This window comes from Schistocerca gregaria, chromosome 3 (assembly GCF_023897955.1).
Source record: "Schistocerca gregaria isolate iqSchGreg1 chromosome 3, iqSchGreg1.2, whole genome shotgun sequence".
Classification (NCBI taxonomy): Eukaryota; Metazoa; Arthropoda; class Insecta; order Orthoptera; family Acrididae; genus Schistocerca; species Schistocerca gregaria.
Genome location: NC_064922.1, coordinates 658,898,060 through 658,917,226, shown reverse-complemented (window position 1 = coordinate 658,917,226; position 19,167 = coordinate 658,898,060). Strand labels below are relative to the sequence as shown.

The following is a 19,167-nucleotide window of genomic DNA, read 5'->3' as shown; positions in this document are numbered from 1 at the left end:
AAAACTGGGAATATCACTAATGTGATTTCTTAAGTTATCTCATCAAATTAACTATTTGTATTGTTCTCAGGTAACCCACCAGACGGAGTAATTTGCTAAACACAGATTTCAAAAGTGTAGCTTTCCATCATCTTCAGGTGATACACACAGAATGATTGATTTCCACATCACACCTCCTTTACACTCTTATCGTTTCCCACTACCTGGCCGCAAACCTCTCTTGCAATTGCCAAATGCTGGGTGTGAACTTCAGTCTCTCAGAGCTTCTGCTCCCATTGTAGAGTCCATAAGTTGCTTCTGACCATCATTGTCACTTTCTTTAGTTTGTTGAGTGCTGCGTTCTCCAGTTTACTGAGATTGAAACTACTATGTCTGTTGCTCAGGCCACTGGAAACATTAAACTCAACAACCCACTGAAAAAATACAGTCCTAAAATGACAAGGATTGTCTTAGCAGATCCATCTGTTGATGTTTCAGTAAGTCTCGTGCAGCTATGCGGTGTTCAGCAATCACAGATTTTGAGGGTTGCATTCAGAGTGTGTCCTGTGCTCCTGACAAATTTCTGACTATCCACACAATCTGCACAACTTACACCTTCCGGCATTTGCGCGGAATAGAGTAGGCACCAAGCTTAGAGCACCCAAAGTCATCTCTCGCTGTACCTACTACTATATCCATTTTTGGAGGCGGACAGAAAATGCATTTAATGTTGTGAATAGCCATGATTCTGACAATATTGTTGAATAATTTGTCTATGTATGGCAGATATGTGCCATGTCCTATTTGCTAGGCCTGTATTTTCTATCTGAAAGCAATCTGGAACTCTCACCACAGCCTCTCTTCTGGAATACGTCCTTAAGGTGGCCAAGTTCTTTTGGTGGGTTTGCTTCATCTGCTACTGCACAGGGCCTTGTGTGCTACCAGTGTATGTAGCATACTGTTATGCTCTCGAGGACGAGGATAACTGAGGTGTACAGGAATAAATCAGAGTAAGCAGCTTTCCTTGTAACCCACATTACCACCCTCTTTGCACTCGATTGGGAGGTCCAGAATAGGAAGTTCACCATTCACTTCCACAGTTAATTTAATGCGCAGCAGTGGGGGGAGGGGGGGGGCACAGATGGTTGAAATGTGGGAAGAACTTCTGAAGTCTTTCACATGCATTATGGGCTTCGTGCAGTTTCCTCCAGAGCTTTCTCTTCAAAATCCCGCTCAAATAAGTTTGTCACAACCATGACAGAGGGAACCCATGATGATGCAATCTGTTTGTTCATAATAGTCACTATTGATGAGAAAGAATATAGATGTGAGGAAAAATTTGAAGAGGTTAGTCACTGTGTGGCTGAACTGGCTCATTGTACAAATGTCACCTGAAGACAATGGCAAGGTATGCTACCGGAATATCCATCTGGCTGGACGCCGAAGGGAAATACAAACAATACAAAAATCCTCACTGATGTCATGTAAAAGAATGTCTTGCTGCTCAGTAGTAGTCATTTTAGGAACTTTATGTAAGGATTTCACTAAAGATGTTCAGGTAGTAATAGTGGGTGGGGCAGGGAATAGCCTGGAAGGAAACAAAACGCACACTGCAGGTGATGACCTAACAATACAGCCTCATCAACTGGTGGTACACACTTGTGACTTGCTGAGCTGCTTCCGCGATTGGCCTCACCTTGGCACTACTGTATGGGGAGTCAATATGGACATGGAAATGGTGATGACAACTGCTGATCAGGCAGAGGTGTAGATTTGCTAGCCATGTACTGACCTAAATAGGTTTGGGAAAGAAGTGTTGATGGGCTAAATAAAAAGATTGTAGTCTTTAGGGGTGGAACCACAAATGGTCAAATCCCTGTTACGATGGTTAGAAGAACATCTTTTTTAAATTTTTTCAAGGACCGATCACAAACTGGGTCTCCTGATCAAAGAGTGCTTTGACCACTTTCTGCAACAAGTATGTATAATAAAGAATGATTTACCAAATTGGGGCGCACACTCACAAGTAACATTAAGGAAAGAGAAATTGTAAGGACACATACCACACATATATAAACAGTATTATCAAATCTTTATCAGAATAACCATTACAGTAAAAAAAAAAAGCATGGCAACTTGAAGTTTGCATCAGGAAAAAAATATTAGTAAGTATATTCATGAATAGTTTTATACACCATCACGAGACAAGAGCCTGTTAGTACTTTTTAACCATGGATGTTGTTTTTCTTGTTACTGTTGTTGTCATCATCATCGTTTCTTCAGTCCGAAGACCAGTTTAATGCAGCTCTCCATGTTATTCTCCCCTGTGTAAGGCTCTCCATCTCCAAATAACTACTACAACCTACATCTCCATCACATCGACAAGACTACTCTGCGGTTTACACTTACATGCCTCTCAGTGGGTTCTCTGAACCACCTTTGGACTTCTACTCTACCATTCCACACTCTAATAGAACACGAGAAAAATAAACACTTAAATCTTTCTATACAAGCTATGATTTCTCTTATCTTATTACAATCATCATTTCTTCCTATGCAGGCTTGCGACAATAAAATATTTTCACATTCAGAGGAGAAAGTTAGTGGCTGCAATTTCATGAAAAGATCTCACCACAGCAAAAATGAGGTCTTTGTTATAATGATTGCAAATCCGAATTCACTTATCATATCCGTGTACCCTCTCCCATATTTTAAGGTAATACAAAACAAGCTGACCTCCTTTGGACTTCTTTGATGTCATCTGCCAATCCTATTTAGTAAGGATTCCATGCCACAAAGCAACAATCTAGCAGAGGACAAAGAAGCATAATGTAGGCAGTCTCTTAGTAGGCTTGTTCATCTTCTAAGCGTTCCGTCACTAAAACAGTCTTTGGTCTGGCTTCCCCGCAACATTATCTGTATGGTCACTCCAATTTAAGTTGTTCATGATTCTAATTCCTAATTATGTATTCAAACTACCAGCCTTTAAATTTGTATGATTCATCGAGTAACTGAAGTTTAACGCATTTCTATTCATACTCAAGTGGATGACTTCATACATTTCATTATTCAGAGGCAATTGCCACTTTTTACACTAAACGGATATTGTGTTGGTCATTTTGCAATTGGTTTTGATCTTCTGATCACTTTACTAGATGGTAAATGACAGTATCATATGCAAAAAATATACCGGGCTGCTCAGCTTGTCACCTAAATTGTTTATACAGTGGGGTTAGACACAATTTGAAAAGCTTGTAAAAGTGTTGGAGCACAGTCTGGGCTGAGAAATAATTGTTAAGAAAAAAAATATGACATGTTGCACCATTTCAAAGATAATTAGCATTAAAATTAGCCAACCAGGCCACTGGGTGTGCAAGTGCAAGGGGCCCACTGGAGACAGCCTCAACAAATGTGTTCATTTGGATTCCAAAAACTGAGCGAGCGAGAGAGAGAGAGAGAGAGAGAGAGAGAGAGAGAGAGAGAGAGAGAGAGAGAGAGAGAGAGAGAGAGATACAAAAGTTGGACTTGAGTCAGCAGTAAGATCAAACCTCGGCGAAAGGCTCAGCAATCTCGTCATGCATTATCACCTACATTGTAAGAACTGACACTAATTGTACATAGATTGGCTAACTTCATTGCTAATTAACTCAGAAACAGTAGAACATACCTTTTTTTTTTTTTTAACAATCATTTCTCTGCACAACCTACCATGCAAGGCCGTAACCAACTTTTCAGACTGTTCCTCACCACAACTGACAGATTACAAACATAGGGCGCCTATAACACTTCCTTGGGGAATGTTGGATATCATTTTTGTTTTACTTGGTCATTTTCTGTCAACTGCAACATGCTGTGACTTTTCTAATAACAAATCCAGTCGCACAACTGAAATAATACTCCACATGCAAGCAATTTGATTTGAAGTCTCTTATGAGGAATGGTATCATGAGCCTTCTGGAAATTTAGAATCAATTTGAGATCTCCTGTCAACAGAACTCATTACTTCATGTGAATAACGAGCTTGTTGTGTTTCAGAACAATATTGTCCAAATCTGTGCTCACTATGTGACCATTGCCTTTGAGGTAATTCATGATGTTTGAAAATCATATATGTTCTAAAATCCTACTGCAACTGACGTCAGTGCTATGGGTCTGTAATTCAGCAGATTACTCCTATCTTTCTAGTGTATTAGTGTGACCTGTACAACTTTCCAGTCTTTCGATACAGATATTCCGCTAAGCGAGGAGATATATATTATTGTTAAGTATGAAGGTACAGAATCAGCAGTCTCTGAAAGGAACGTAAGTTTATGCTATCTGGACCGGAAGACTCGCCTTCATTAAATTCTCTATGGTGCTTTTTAATACCGAATATATCTACTTCTAAGTTTCTAAGATTCACAGTTGTTCTCATTTCGAATTCTGAAATGTTTGCTTCTTTTTGGTAAAGGAATTTTGGGAAACTGCATTTAACAACTCCACTTTCATGTCACTGTCATCAGTAATATCAGCATAGCTATTGCACAGTGAAGGTATTGATAGTGTCTTGTCAGTGGTGTACTTTACATACGACAGTATTTCTTTGTATTTTCTGTCAGATTTCAAGAGAAAGTTTCGTTGTGAAAGTGATTGAAAGCATCTCACACTGAAGTCCAAGCTAAGTTTCAAGTTTCAGTAAAACATTACAAATTTTGAAAATTTTGTCTTCTTTTAAATATGGCATCCTTTTTTTGTTTCTGCAACAGTGGTGTGACCTGTTTTGTAAACCACGAGGGATCAGCACAATCTTTTATTATTTGGCACAAATCTCTCAATTGCCTGAGATACTATTTCTCTGAGTTTAAGCCACATCTCATCTGCACTTAAATACATAGATAGGGAGGAGTGGGGACTGTCTTAATAAAGCATCCCATGAATTTTTATGTGCTTTCTTAAATAGATATATTTTGCATTTACCTCTGATGGATTTGGATGTTGCGGTGGTCAGTCTCGCTACAACAGTCTCACATTCACTAATCCCTACATCTGCCATGACACTCCCTATTTGCTCAGGATTATTGTTGTTATGAGGTGAAGTATGTTTTCACAACCATTTACACTTCACGTGGGTTGCTGGTATAATTGCTCAAAATAATTTTTGAAGAAAGCATTTAGTACAATTTCTGACAATCTTTTATACCTACGACCAGCTTTGAACATATATTTTTGCCAATATATCGAGGGTAAGCTGAAGTCACCACCACTAACTATAATTGTATGAGTGGGGTGCCTATTTGAAATGAGGCTCAAGTATCCTTTGAACTGTTTAGCAACTGTATCATCCGAGTCCAGGGATCCAGGGGTCAGTAAAAGGAACCAATTATTAATTTATTCTGGGCAACACATATGGACTCTACCTATCCTAAATCACAGGAGCTATCTACTCAATTTTGCTGCAAGAAAAACTACTTGCAACAAAAAAGCCATCACCAACTGTATTTACTCTATCATTTCTGAACATCATTTGGTTCTTTGTAAAAATTGGAGCTTAACTTATCTCTGGTTGTAATCAGCTCTTGTTGCTTATAATGGCTGGAGCTTTACTGCTTTTTATTGCTGCTTGGTGCTCCGGTTCTTTCCCTACACAGTTAAAACAAATTACAGCTACAATATTGATTGTTGTTATGTCTATCCTCTCCCTGTGATCACCCTTCACTCTTTGAGACTGAACCTCTCTGTTTTCTCGAGACCCCCTGATCTAAAAAAACTGCCAGTCAATTCCACATAGCACCATTACCCATGTAGCTGCCTTTTGGGTGGTGTGGACACCTGACATATTAAATGGAAACTGAAATCCCACGCCGGCCGAAGTGGCCGTGCGATTCTAGGCGCTGCAGTCTGGAACCGCGTGACCGCTACGGTTGCAGGTTAGAATCCTGCCCCGGGCATGGATGTGTGTTATGTCCTTAGGTTAGTTAGGTTTAACTAGTTCTAAGTTCTAGGGGACTAATGACCTCAGAAGTTGAGTCCCATAGTGCTCAGAGCCATTTGAAATCCCACCACCCTATAGCACAAGTCGAGAAATCTGCAACCCACACAGTCATAGAGCATCTGAGCCTATGATTCAGACCCTCCACTTACCTCTGCATCTAAGGTCTGCAATTGGCCCTGTCAATGATGCTACAGACAGTGAGCTCTGCCTTCTTTTTGCAAGCAAGACAAAGTCATTTACCACCTCAGCTAGCTGCTCGAAACCAGATATAATGCCTCCTGTTTCAAAGTGACACCTGTCATTAGTACTGATGTGAACCACCAACTCCAGCTGGCCTGCACTCTGAGCTCTTCATGGCATCCGGATGCAATCATTCCACATCTGGAATGACTCCTCCCTGTATGCACACAGAGTGCACATCGGATTTCTTCCCCTCCTTGGCAACCATATTTCTAAGAGTCCTATTTCACATCTGACACTGGTGCTCCCAACTACCAGTAATCTTACTCTCAGTGATTGCACAGATCTTGCAGGCCGAGAGGGTGCTTCTGGAAAAGGACAAGCAACTGCATCTGGCTCGAAGTCTTTGTCAGTTACAGATATAGCTTGAAATCTGTTCATCAGGCGAACCGGGCATGTCCTTCGATTGGCACTGCAAAAAGTCTTTTGCTGCCTGCCACACTTTGGAACAACCTCCCACTTGATGTGAGGAGTCATCCTCAATGCGGGCAGTAACTGGGGCAGTCACGTAAGTGGACTGATTGGGCAACACGAGGGACATATCCTGCACCATCACGTCAGCCCCCCCCCCCCACTTTGATTGCCATTGGTAATGGCCTCAAGTTGCTTGACTGAAACCAGCATCACCTAGAACTGTGAGAAAACTGTCATCAAATGTACCATATCTGAATGCAGCAATCCCAGACCCTACAAATACTAAGGTTGGAGGAACTATGGACTAGACTGTAAATGAAATGTGGAACTGTGGCAACTAGACACACAAATACACAAGAAATTTACGATTTTAGACTAAAATACACACAATAAATAAAAATGTAAGTTGCTTCCACTTTTTAGGATCTTGTTACACCTAACACACCAAAGCTGTGCTTTGAAGTGCTGTTGCCCAGACAAGAGCAGCCGCCAAACTTCTTTCTGAACACACTTACTAAATTTATCGATAATCGGGCACAAAATAAATACATAGAAGTGAGACACAAAAACAGATAAAATTCTGTTTAGAAAGAGCTGCTGTAAAACAAATAATCTGGAAATGTGAGTCAGCAGTGCAAGTTCGTTATACAGAAAAGTCCTTTCACCAAGCTAATTAATTTGCGGGTATTGGCTTATTAACATCAGCAATTTACATCTGATGGAATTCAAAATGTCCTTGGTGGGAAACTTTAATCAGTGCAATCAACAGAGTAAACAAATGACTCCTGATTGGATTAAAGTTAATGTCAGCATTAAAGAATGAGTGATAACTTGGCTTCAGATAATGTGTCTGTATGTAGTTTTGATTTCAGGTCACCATTAACTGCTTAATAAAGGCCTCGGCATAAACAATTATATCAACATACTTCATTACGAGATAGCTACATAAAGTTCTAGCATTTGAAATAGCCATCTACGGCACAGAACATAAATTTAATCTGAGATGTCACTGGAAAAGAATTGTTGAATGGTAAATTGAAAACTGACTTGAATTTTCTAACCCATTTTAATAATGTTTACTGATGGGAATTCATATTGACAACTCACAGCAATATAACGTCAGTTGACAATCAGCAATCTGATTACAGAGATGTGCGTGCTGCAGCTTCCTACCTGAGACCACAGCAGTAGGTTCTCTGGCGCCGATACTCTGTTGTCTCATTGCATGCTGACCTGTCAAAATACTCAATGATCACCTTTCCTTGTTTCAGAAGGGTGGGCAGGCAGACTGAGTACATTTTATATACAAGATTATTTCCAGAAAACAACAGTGGATAGCTGGCTAATATTCACCCTGACCTGCAGTCCACCAGTTTATTTATCACAAAGCAAGAATTAAACTGTTTAGGAACTTGGCCGTCACATAAATTCCAGATACAGTTATGAGCATATGGAATCTGATCACACACAGTTCGCAGTCTGAAATGATGACAGTCTGTTTCACTCTTAGTCTTCAATTGTACTCATCATAAATCACTATTGTTCCTCAACTGTCCCTTTCTAGCACTCTCCATAAATATTAATTTTATTAATCAGGAGAAGCTCCTCAAATTACAACAAAATTACATGAGAACAACATTAGACCATAAACAATAATACTGATTCTACAAAATACATTACATTGCATCTGTAAATACAAAATCATTATAATCCAAGATGAGCAACATTGACACAGAAAAGAAAAAACACACACTGGTTTCATTAATATTTTACAGACAACGATAAGTAGTGGTGAAGGTACTATACAGTAATATATGCCAAGTAAGCTGTAGCGGTTCACCTACTTTCTTTCTTCCATTGTTTTCCTAGGTATCGACGCACTGGCTGAAAAACTAGAGGGTTGACGTGCAGTACTGTCCACTGTAGATGATGTAGCTGACAGACGCACAGTTGCATTTCACAGTCTTACTTTCACTTTTCACAACCCCCACAAATAATACACAGTTATTTATGGCCAGTGCACTATTGTTTAACTTTCGATAAGCCTCATTAATTGGTTGCAAGCGAACATCCACTTACTGCTACAATAGTCTACTGTTGAACATCTACAAGCAGTAAAAAACATAATCACAAATTCACAGTTCTTTAAGAATAGAAAGGTACATATGAAGCAGACACTGTCAGTGTTTTAACACATGGCCTACTGGTGTAACACTTATTTCACTGTTAAGATGATGCATTGTTGTCGTCTGAAACTCGGCCGTGGACTGTCTCCTGACCAAAAACTGGGCGCTTATATATCGTCACAATAATAGGTGCTGAAACTACACATTGTTCGAAGTTAAATTTACAGAAATTACAAGTAAAACTTAACTCATTAAATTAACTGAATACATTGAAAAATTGGTTCTTTTTAACAGTTTCACCTGCTATGAGGGTTAAGCCGAATTATTTGTTTAAATGATGAAATCAACATATATAGTTACGTAAACAATACTTTTGACAAAACTGTTAATTACTTTGGAATTAATTAAGGGTTGGTTTTGCTAACACGTTTTCGAAGAGAGCCAAAATAGATACTTTAAGAATACTATTAGTTGTTCCTCCAAATGTTAATAATTAATACAGAATTTATATTTGTTTATAAATCAACAATAGAATTTAAGTTACGAAGCAATGACTTATTTCACCCTATAATGAAAGATACTAGCTAGGAGTAGTCAAAATAAATTAGAAAACAAATTAGATACACAAAACTAAGCACAAAATTAGATCCTGTTTTATGAAGACCAACCTTTCTCTATTATGAAAACACAGATTATACTCTCATATGTTAATGGTAATTATTTCAAAAATGAAAAAACGAATTTAAGTAGGCAGATGGCAAAATAAGAGGTCAAGTAAAAATATCCAAGCTTGCTTCATCACAAAGCCCATTACACCTTTATTGCTTAACACTGGTTTTCATCTGAACTCCTGATAACGAACTACTGCTCAAGATTAAAGAAGAAAAAAAAACACCTTTATTTAGAGAGGCAGTGAAAAGAGTACCTCTTAAATAATATATATTCCACAACTAAAGATACTTCCATAGAATGAGATTTTCACTCTGCAGCAGAGTGTGTGCTGATATGAAGCTTCCTGGCAGATTAAAACTGTGCCGGACCGAGACTCGCAGTTGGGAGATTGTTGACATGTTACCTTGGCCTGCTCAATCACAAGATCTATCTCCAATTCACATATGGGACATCATCTGGCAACAACTTCAGCTTCTTCCACAAACAGCATTAAACATCCCTGTATTGACTGAAACTGCAACAGGTATGGAAATGCCATCCAACAAACGATAATTGGGTCAACAATGAAACTGGTATTGGCAGAATCCTATTCTGAATGCCATACAGCTTTCCTTGATGCTGACCTGATCTCGCTGAGTGTCAGCTATACACTTCTGTTCACATTAAACCTATTGACAAACGACAGTACCTACATTTTGACAGCTGCCATTCTATGTCAAACGTTCCTCCTACACAGCCTTGGCATTGAAGGCAAATGTATTTTTTTCAGATGCAGATGTTTTGCAGCAGTACACCATCATTTACACTTCAGCCTTCACTGGATGTAATTACCTCACCATCCAAGTACGAAAGCAGATTACCTGGTCAATCACATCCAGTCCTGGTACTGTTGATCCATTTAATAAAACAGCTTCATAGTACACCTCGTCACTCTGTATTATCCTGGTCATTAATACATTAATCAGGTACTTCAATGAGGCTATGACTTCCCAAAATAATGCCCTGAAATGAGGTCCATTCTGCCTGTCATTTTGTCCGCCACACCTAGAATAGCTTTCCGTAACCTTCCCAATCTCCGCAATATCCTTATCAAATCTTATGCTCCTTCTTCAGCCATTTCCTTACCTTGTGGCTCCTACCACTGTTACCGTACCCACATCAAACCTGGCCTATACACCCTTCTGCCAACACATGTACCAGCCCTGTAACTGGCAAAACATACACTACCAAACAGAGAGGCACCTGCGAAACAACATGTCATGTACCAGCTATTAAACACTGGCCTTTTACATTGACATGACTACCACCAAATTATCGGGTAGGATGAATGGGCATAAGTAGAGGGTGCATACTTCCAACACACAATTTCCTGTTGCAAAGCATACACTACAACGTGACAGTTGTGACCATGGTATCTCTTTTGCCATATGTGTTGTCTGGATTCTTCCCTGCGACAACAGTTTATTTGAACTTCACAGGTGGGAACTGGCATTACAACATGTGGTTCTTGCCCGCCCCCCCCCCCCCCCCCCACCTAACCTTAATTTACATTAATTTCTTCCCTTTCAGTATTTCTTCTCAGTAATTACTTCACTCCTGTTTGGTTTTCTATATATTTTATTTTCTGATTTATCTGTTTTTCCATGCCACCTCCCACCACCACCACCACCACCACCACCACCACCACCACCACCACCACCACCACCATATACAATGCAATTAACTATCTGCTGTTATTAACCAGTGTATGATATTTAGTCTTTAATCTTCTTCATTATCCTATCTTATACCTCTAAGCTCTAAGGTTTTCAAGTCTTCTCAGGTGCAATCTCCAACAATCAATCTTTCCTTCACATCCAGTTTGCAAAGTCTCTCCTGAAGCAGGGTTATGGTCATGTTTTCCAAACTCTCACCATTTCTTAAACGTCATTAGTCCTTTACCTTCATCCCTCTTCCTTCCCCTTCAATCTTTTGCCAGAAGAAGAAGCAATTGGTGCTGAAAGCTTGGAAAAGTTATGATACCTTTTTATATGTGTGTTCTCCTGCTGTCTTGTGAGTGTTTTTTTCAACTAACTAATTACATTACATACTTTAAGTTACAGTGCTTTGCTTTCCTAGTACCCATTTCATCTGTAATTATATTTACATTGCAACTCTGTTTTGGAAGAACTTACCCTCAAAAGGATTAATGAGAACACTGGAAACAAATGAGATTCAAAGTATATGGTTTTGGGCTTACTGGAACCTTCTGACAATTAACCACTCAAGCAGATTCATACTAGCAGCGTTCAGATACAAACATGCTGTCCATCATACAACACTGTGACGGGGCGACACATTGGTTGTATTCTTGAGTGTACACCTCTCTCCCTTTCAGCACATAATGTTTCACAGTACGCTTCATCTTGGACTTATTAACGGTGTGGTGATTTATGCAAGAGAACTGAGCATTATCAGTGAACTGCCTGATGTCATCCTCAACTGTATAATTAATGTTGATGTCAGCCTTGTGTCTATGGACAGATGACCTTTTACACAACAACACAGAATGACTTAATAAACACTACTTCATGAGGGAAACTTCTAAGTAAATAAAAACATCACTATTTCTCTTATATTGACTACCGTAAACCCAAAATATCAAAGAAGAATAAATATAACATTATGTAAATGAATTAAGTAAGAGGCGGTCAAAGAAATCTATGAAGTTCATTACCTGCTTTAGACAACATTATTCTTGTTTATATTTGCACAATGAATATTTTTGACTTTACCTGCATTACCATAGAAGATAATTCCATACTATGACATGGGGTGAAACTATGCAAAATTAACTAACATTCACGTCAGTTGTTATCCAACAGCTCAGCACTGCAAGTGTGTCGAACTGTTATGTAACAACAAGAACTCACTCCTACAAAAGTCTTCACATTAGAAGAGTAAGCATATAGTATGCAGTTAATACAAAGGAGTCCCCCCCCTCATCAAACAATACCACACAAATTGGAATGACAGAAATGTTTGCTCCGTTAGGGTTTCACCAGTGTCTGGCCTTCCCCTAGAATGAAGAACACCTTACCCATTGTAATACTTATTCATCTCTAGAATGCTGCTGCCCTCCACTATATCTTTTATTGACAGCAGTTTCTCATGATGAGTGCTCCTGTTATAAGGTAACTCAATGTAATCCAACTAGGTAGGCACGTCTTAGGAGTTCAATGATTTTTTTTACCTTTTGAAAAACCTTCAGTGGTGCTTACTTTTATATGGCAAACAGATAACAAATAACAAAAATTACAAAAAGGATACATTTTATCATAATTGCTGATATTCCAACCTTGATGTTACATGTTGAAAATATATTTACAATTAGTCATACTATTTAAATTGCACATATACTTTATGGCATCAAGGAGTAAGGCAACTGATGCTTCAATGTTATGCATGACCTACAAACAAGTCATTGATGTTTACAACCTGGATGTATTTCAGCACACCTCAGTGTATAGATACAGTTTTAATGGCATGAATATTGTTGGCTTCACATAATTGAATGTTACATTTTCTATATATTTGTTACTTGAAAATGAAAGCAAGTTCCATACAAGTGGAGCCATAATAATTATTTAAAAAAAATTGAAAGTCAAGGTCAATCTATGTGTTCGCTTTTACTGAAACACATCCTTCACTCGTTTAACATTCATGGCCTCGAATCCCCTTAGCGCTGTCTTCGACTTAACTATGCTCACCCTCACTGTACTAATGCATTCAGACTTCACAATCCTCTTGGCACCTTGTATACACACACATCTTTTCTTTTACTCTTGAGATGCTTTCTTCTTCCTGTACCATTTTCTTAGCATTTTTAATAGGGACCCCTTGACTTGCACTATTTGGAGGTGCCAGCCATCTCACCCACACACAAGGCAACATTTTATGTCCTTCATGCTTTTTAATTTAAAGAGAAAAATTGCTCCAAAGTCCTGCCAGATGATGTGCCACACCATCAAGCTTCAATTCAGCATAGTGATACTATCCTAGCTTTACTCAGCTCACAGCACTGGAGGCATTCACTTGGTTAATTGTGTTATTTAAACAAGATTCAATAATGATGAAAATTATGACAAAATTAAATGTTTATTTACAATCCTTCAAAAATTACAGATCGTTTAAATACTAAATGTATGGACATTACACATCAGCTTGTCCTAAGGGGTGTAGCCATTTCATGCTCATATTCAATTTCAACATGAGGCTTTCTAGACTTTTTCACACGGCGTTTGGATGACATTTTACTGGCAGTTGATGGCTCACCACTTTTTTTGTGTTTAGCTGCCAAATCCTGCAAAGAAGAACATCATTAATAAAAAATTGGCTAAACAAATTTTGAAAACTGCACTACAGAAACTAAGGTTCTGGTCAATACTTGCCTCAATATCTGATGTATCAGATATATCGATGTCACTTTCTACTACTTCGACATGTCCAGAGTCTGAATCCTAAGAAGAAGAAATAAACAGGATAAATAAACATATCCAATGTTTGTAGCACTACTGGCAATTACACATTAAAAATTATTGTACAAACTAAAATTACATGCTTTTATCTGCACTGCTGTGACTCTGGCACTACTGTGTTTATCCCTGTGCTTGCTCTTGTACACACTCAATATTTACACAAATGCATTATTGTACACGAGATCACAAAATAAGGTCAATCCAGACAACTGCCTTACCAAAAATACCTTGCATATTCTGCACAAGTGATGAGAAGTATACTGTATTTCTATTCTGTGCCTCTCAAATGTGTATCAACCGTCAAATCATTGCACTGCCTGATGTAATGGTTTATACTGAAAGCAAATCATTTAAATAATTTATTGCTACAAGCTTCTAAAGATGTCTGGAGAAAGGTACCACACAAACAAATTAAACTGCAGGATGCCATAGGAAATGGTATAAAATCGGAATTATTAATAACTGGCAGGAACCTGTCTCTTCCAAGTGCAGATATTACCTCAACCTACAGAATAGTAGCTATTACCTCAATCTACATAGTAAGTGAAACATATGTTTTACTGAAAGTCATATTGTCAGTGAAAAAACATCCATGTGGGTTCTTAGAAGAAAACAGTTAAATTTCAGCTTCAGTTCATACTGAGACACCGAATGTGTACATATATAATCTTTCCGTATTTGGCAACAACACACTATGATCAATAACAATAATAAGTTTATTAAATACAAATGCTTTTTGTCATTAAAACATGTAAGTAACAGACATACAGAATTAAAACCTTCTTTATGGTCTGATGGAAATGTTTGCAAATGCATCTGTCATACAATCCCTTTTTTATAAAACCCTTCATTAATTATATTTTCACAAATAAAAGTCTCATTTTGCGGTTTGTCTTCTTTACTTCCCTGTGCACGCTCTGTAATTTAATCGTGCAAGCATGAGTCATAGTCAACACTTAATATTTCAAAACTGAATTAAACTTCTGCAAAACTAACAAACTTGTACCTATTCAAATTGTTTTCCACATCCAAATTGCTTGTGTTCAAATGAAACTTCTTGCTTGAAGCCACCTTAGTGCCTACCACACATTAACACAACAGATATGTGTTTCTAATACTCAAAACTTCACATGGACAATGTTTTGTATTCACCATTGCAAAACATTCTAAAATCTTTTATTGAACAGGAGAACAGCTTTAGGATTAGACTGTGACTAGTACTTTTTGCAACATTATTAAATTAAATATGGCACTAAATTGGTTCATTAAATATGAATTCTCTTTTAATGACTGAAAATGAGTGGTCCTGCCAGACAGCAAACGAACTGAAATCCATCCTCCCTACCTCTCTCAATACAAGTAAAAACATGAATGGAGAATGATGATATCCGTACAAAAAGTTACTGTAAAAATATAGCCAAGAAGGACGAGTACAGAGTTAACACCCCTCAGTCTAATGATGTGTAATTCCACCCTTCGTATGCATACAGCAATGGCTACCCATCAACACAAAGACTTGACTTTTAAATGTGTTTGTCCACTTCTCAATACCTCCTCTATGTGGTGAGCAGCAATCTATCCAAATTCTTTAACTCTGAATGCAAATTAGAGTAAAATATGCACCAAAGTCATTATGCAGAAAATGAAAGCCACATAGAAAAAAAAAGAATTTTATCAAACAACAGCTGCCTCCCAAATTGAAAGAAAAAACCTGAAAGGAACACACATTTTACACACTCTTCCTCAACAACACACACAATATTTCTGCAGAAGAACAGGCAGAGGCAAAGCATTAAAACACAACATCCAAGCTCCAGTGGATCAAATGAAACTCATTAGTAGCGTCAAACAATTTAATCATCACCCTTGAGAAATGAATGACAATAGCAACCTGCCACAAAATCAACGAAATTATAGATAAGGATATGAGAAGAGAAGGAAAAAAGTCATAACATGTAACAAAGACTAAATTAAATACAAATAAAATAATAACATAAGAACTGAAAATGAAATACACCTGTAATCATCAACAGAGTAACATATATAGAGGAAACTCTAGACTTCTTAAAAGGCCACAACATAACAAATACCTAAAGACCAAACAGCCAGAATACAAAAAGAGATTAAATACATTTAAAATATAGAACTTCCTACTGAATCAAAACACACTGTAGCAATGATCTTGCATGCACCTTGCCTCATGATGAAACCAATACACAAAAACGGAACTCTTATCAGGACTACAGACAATTGTAAGAACAGTTCAAATTCAAACTCAACAAAAAGGTTTTCAAAATTCTTAAATAAACATACAGAAAGTAAGTAATAATAGAACAATTAGAAACACAGAACAAACATCAAACATACAAAAAATCCTGATGCAGCCACACTTGCCTCACTTGACATACACAAACTATTCCTCTGTTCCAATAGCTCCCATGTTACAGATAATTAATGCCAATCTAAACAGCAGAAACTAATGGAACTGTTACAATATTCTCACACACACACAAACACACACACTATTTCAAATTCAACAATACACTCTACAAACAAACTGATGCTCTGGCAATGGGATCAAACCTGCCTAAATTAGTAGCTGAAATATTTACAAACAACTTGGAAGACAACATTCTGAATTCCGACTACTATCATCCTCAAAAACATTACTAACATCTACAGATAAGTAGTAGTAGTAGTAGTAGTAGTAGTAGTAATCATTTTAATTAATGGCACAAAAGATGACATCAATGAGTTAAACCATTTGTTCAACAACTTCCATGAAAATATAAAGTTTGCAGTTGAGCACCAAGTAAATGACAGTGTAAACTTTATAGACCTGAGTGGTAGAGTAATAAATAATAGACAGCAATTTGAAATTTATTTTACCATAGCAAACACTACCTACCACAACTCACACTACCATCCACAACACCTCTCATCACCCCACAACCCCCTAAATGGCAGAATTCCGCTACATGGTCAACAGAGTGGTTGAACTACCACGTCTGAAGTTCAATAAAACTACATCTATACTCTACAAACCACTGAAGTCCATCGCACAGGGTATGTCCCATTGTATCAGTTATTGGAGTATTTTCTCATTAAAGTCACATATGGAGCACACGTAGAATGGTTATTCAAATACCTCTGTGCGTGCTGTGATTAGTCTAATCTCATCCTCACAATCTCCATGGGTGCGATAGGTGGGGGGGGATTGTACATTCCTAAAATCATCATTTAAAGATGTTTCTTAAAACTATGTAAGTGTAGGGTTTCTCGGCATGGTTTATGTATATCTTCAAGAGTCTGCTAGTTCAGTTCCTTCAATATCACTGTGACACTCTCCTGCAGGTCAAACAAGCCTGCGACCATTCAGGCTGCCCTTCTCTGTATATGTTCAATATCCCTGTTAGTGCTATTCGGTACAGGTCCCACACTCTTGAGCAACATTCCAAAATGTGTTACATGAGAGATCTGTAAGCACCATCCTTTGTAGACTGATTGCATTTTCCCAGTATTCTACCAATAAAATTACATCTACTACCTGCTTTACCCATGACAGAGCCTAAGTGATCATTCCTTTTCATATGTCTACAAAGTGTTACACCCTTGTATTGTATGAGTTGGCAGATTTAAACTGTGACTCATTATAGGACGAGGAATTCCACCTTATGCAAGACACCTTTTCAGTTTTGTTTTACCCAGAACTGCAACACCACAAGATGATTGCGACTCATTAGATATTATTGTCTTAGGATAGGATATTTGTTATTTATGTATAATTTCTTTGTAGAAGGAAATAATAAAACAAACAGCCATTGAAAATCGCTATAACAGTTCCACAGTAATGGTAAAACAATCGCAGCACAATAAACAAATGGAAGGTAAGATCTTCAGTACAATTCAATTTCTGTGTAGTATTTCATGTCAGATTGCCAATGTCTTCAAACAAAAAAATTATGCATCAGCAGGAGCCAACCACTTGCTTGAAACTAAACACCATGCTAATAACATTAAGTACCAACATCCTATTTATATCCTGCCTAAAAGCAAAAAACTAAACACCCTTGGAACACACCAAGCATACTACCACCAAAGTAAAGAGTGCAAGTCCATGTTAATTGACAAAAATGACAACACTGAAAATAGCATCATGTCTATATCAACCGCGGCCTACATTATTAATTTTGTGCACCCCCGACCTCTCACATCCACACACAAAATTTAACACAGTAATAATATGTAAATTTTTATTTGTGCATAATTTTTCTGCCACTGGCAACATAATGTTTTCAATATATCACTTGGTCACATGCGAGTGCTGCTCAAAAAGTATCTAACTTATTTATAAAATCAATCTTGATTTAGGTGCAACTGTCTGACACTAGTCACCTTCAAAGTAGTCCTATTCAGCTCCTACACACCTCTCCCAACACTGCTGGCACTTCTGGAAGCATCTTTTGAAAGCCTCTTTTGGTATAGCGTGCAGCTGCTTCATCGAAATCTGCATGTCTTCACTATTCTGAAATTTTGTTCCTTCCAGAGTATTTTTCAGTTTAGGGAAAAGCCAGAAGTCACTTGGTGCTAGGCCAGGGAAACAGGAAGACTGACAAACCACAACCATGATGTGTTTGGCTAAAAAAACTCTGAATTAACTGAGAACGATGAGCAGGTACGCCATCTTCGTGAAGATGCCAAATGCCTGCTGCCCCAAAGTCCAGCCATTTGCATCTCACTGTTTCACAAAAGTAGTGCAGCCCATCTGGTAGTACTTGTTATTGCCAAGAGTACCGTGTAGGCATACTCATGATGGACTATGCCACTGGAGTGAAAAAAGATGGTCAGCATGACTTTCACACTGCTGCAGACCTGCCTCACCTTTCTCATCTCAGATACAATGGATGCTTCCATTGCAAAGACTAGAACTTTGCTTCTGGGTCATACCTATAGACCCAAGACTCATCACAGTGATCACTGTGTTAAGAACGTTGGCAATACATTTCACCGTATCCAGCATGTCCTGTGCAATCTCCAAATGATGCTGCTTCAGCTCAACTGTTAGCAACTGCGGCACAAATTTTGCTGGGATCCTATTGAGGTAGAAATGTTGCTTTGAAATGGAATGAATGGACCCAATACTAATTTTAACCTTGTGTGGAAGTTCTCTGATTGTGAGTCATCTATCCTTCATCACAAGGATCCTTAAGTGATTAGTAACAACCCCATTCGTGGATGCTGGGGGCCT

General features: G+C 38.1%; 1 protein-coding gene across 1 annotated transcript in view; it reads right to left on the bottom strand.

The window, feature by feature from the left end:
* Positions 1 to 13,520: 13,520 nt before the first annotated feature.
* LOC126354489 (protein MAK16 homolog) overlaps positions 13,521 to 19,167 on the bottom strand; it is a 46,761-nt gene continuing 41,114 nt past the window's right edge. The window contains exons 8-9 of the mRNA XM_050004210.1: positions 13,833 to 13,901; positions 13,521 to 13,744 (exon numbers count right to left, since the gene is read on the bottom strand). Coding sequence (XP_049860167.1) covers positions 13,601 to 13,744; positions 13,833 to 13,901 — 213 coding nt within the window. The 3' untranslated portion in view covers positions 13,521 to 13,600. The remainder of the gene's footprint in view (positions 13,745 to 13,832; positions 13,902 to 19,167) is intronic.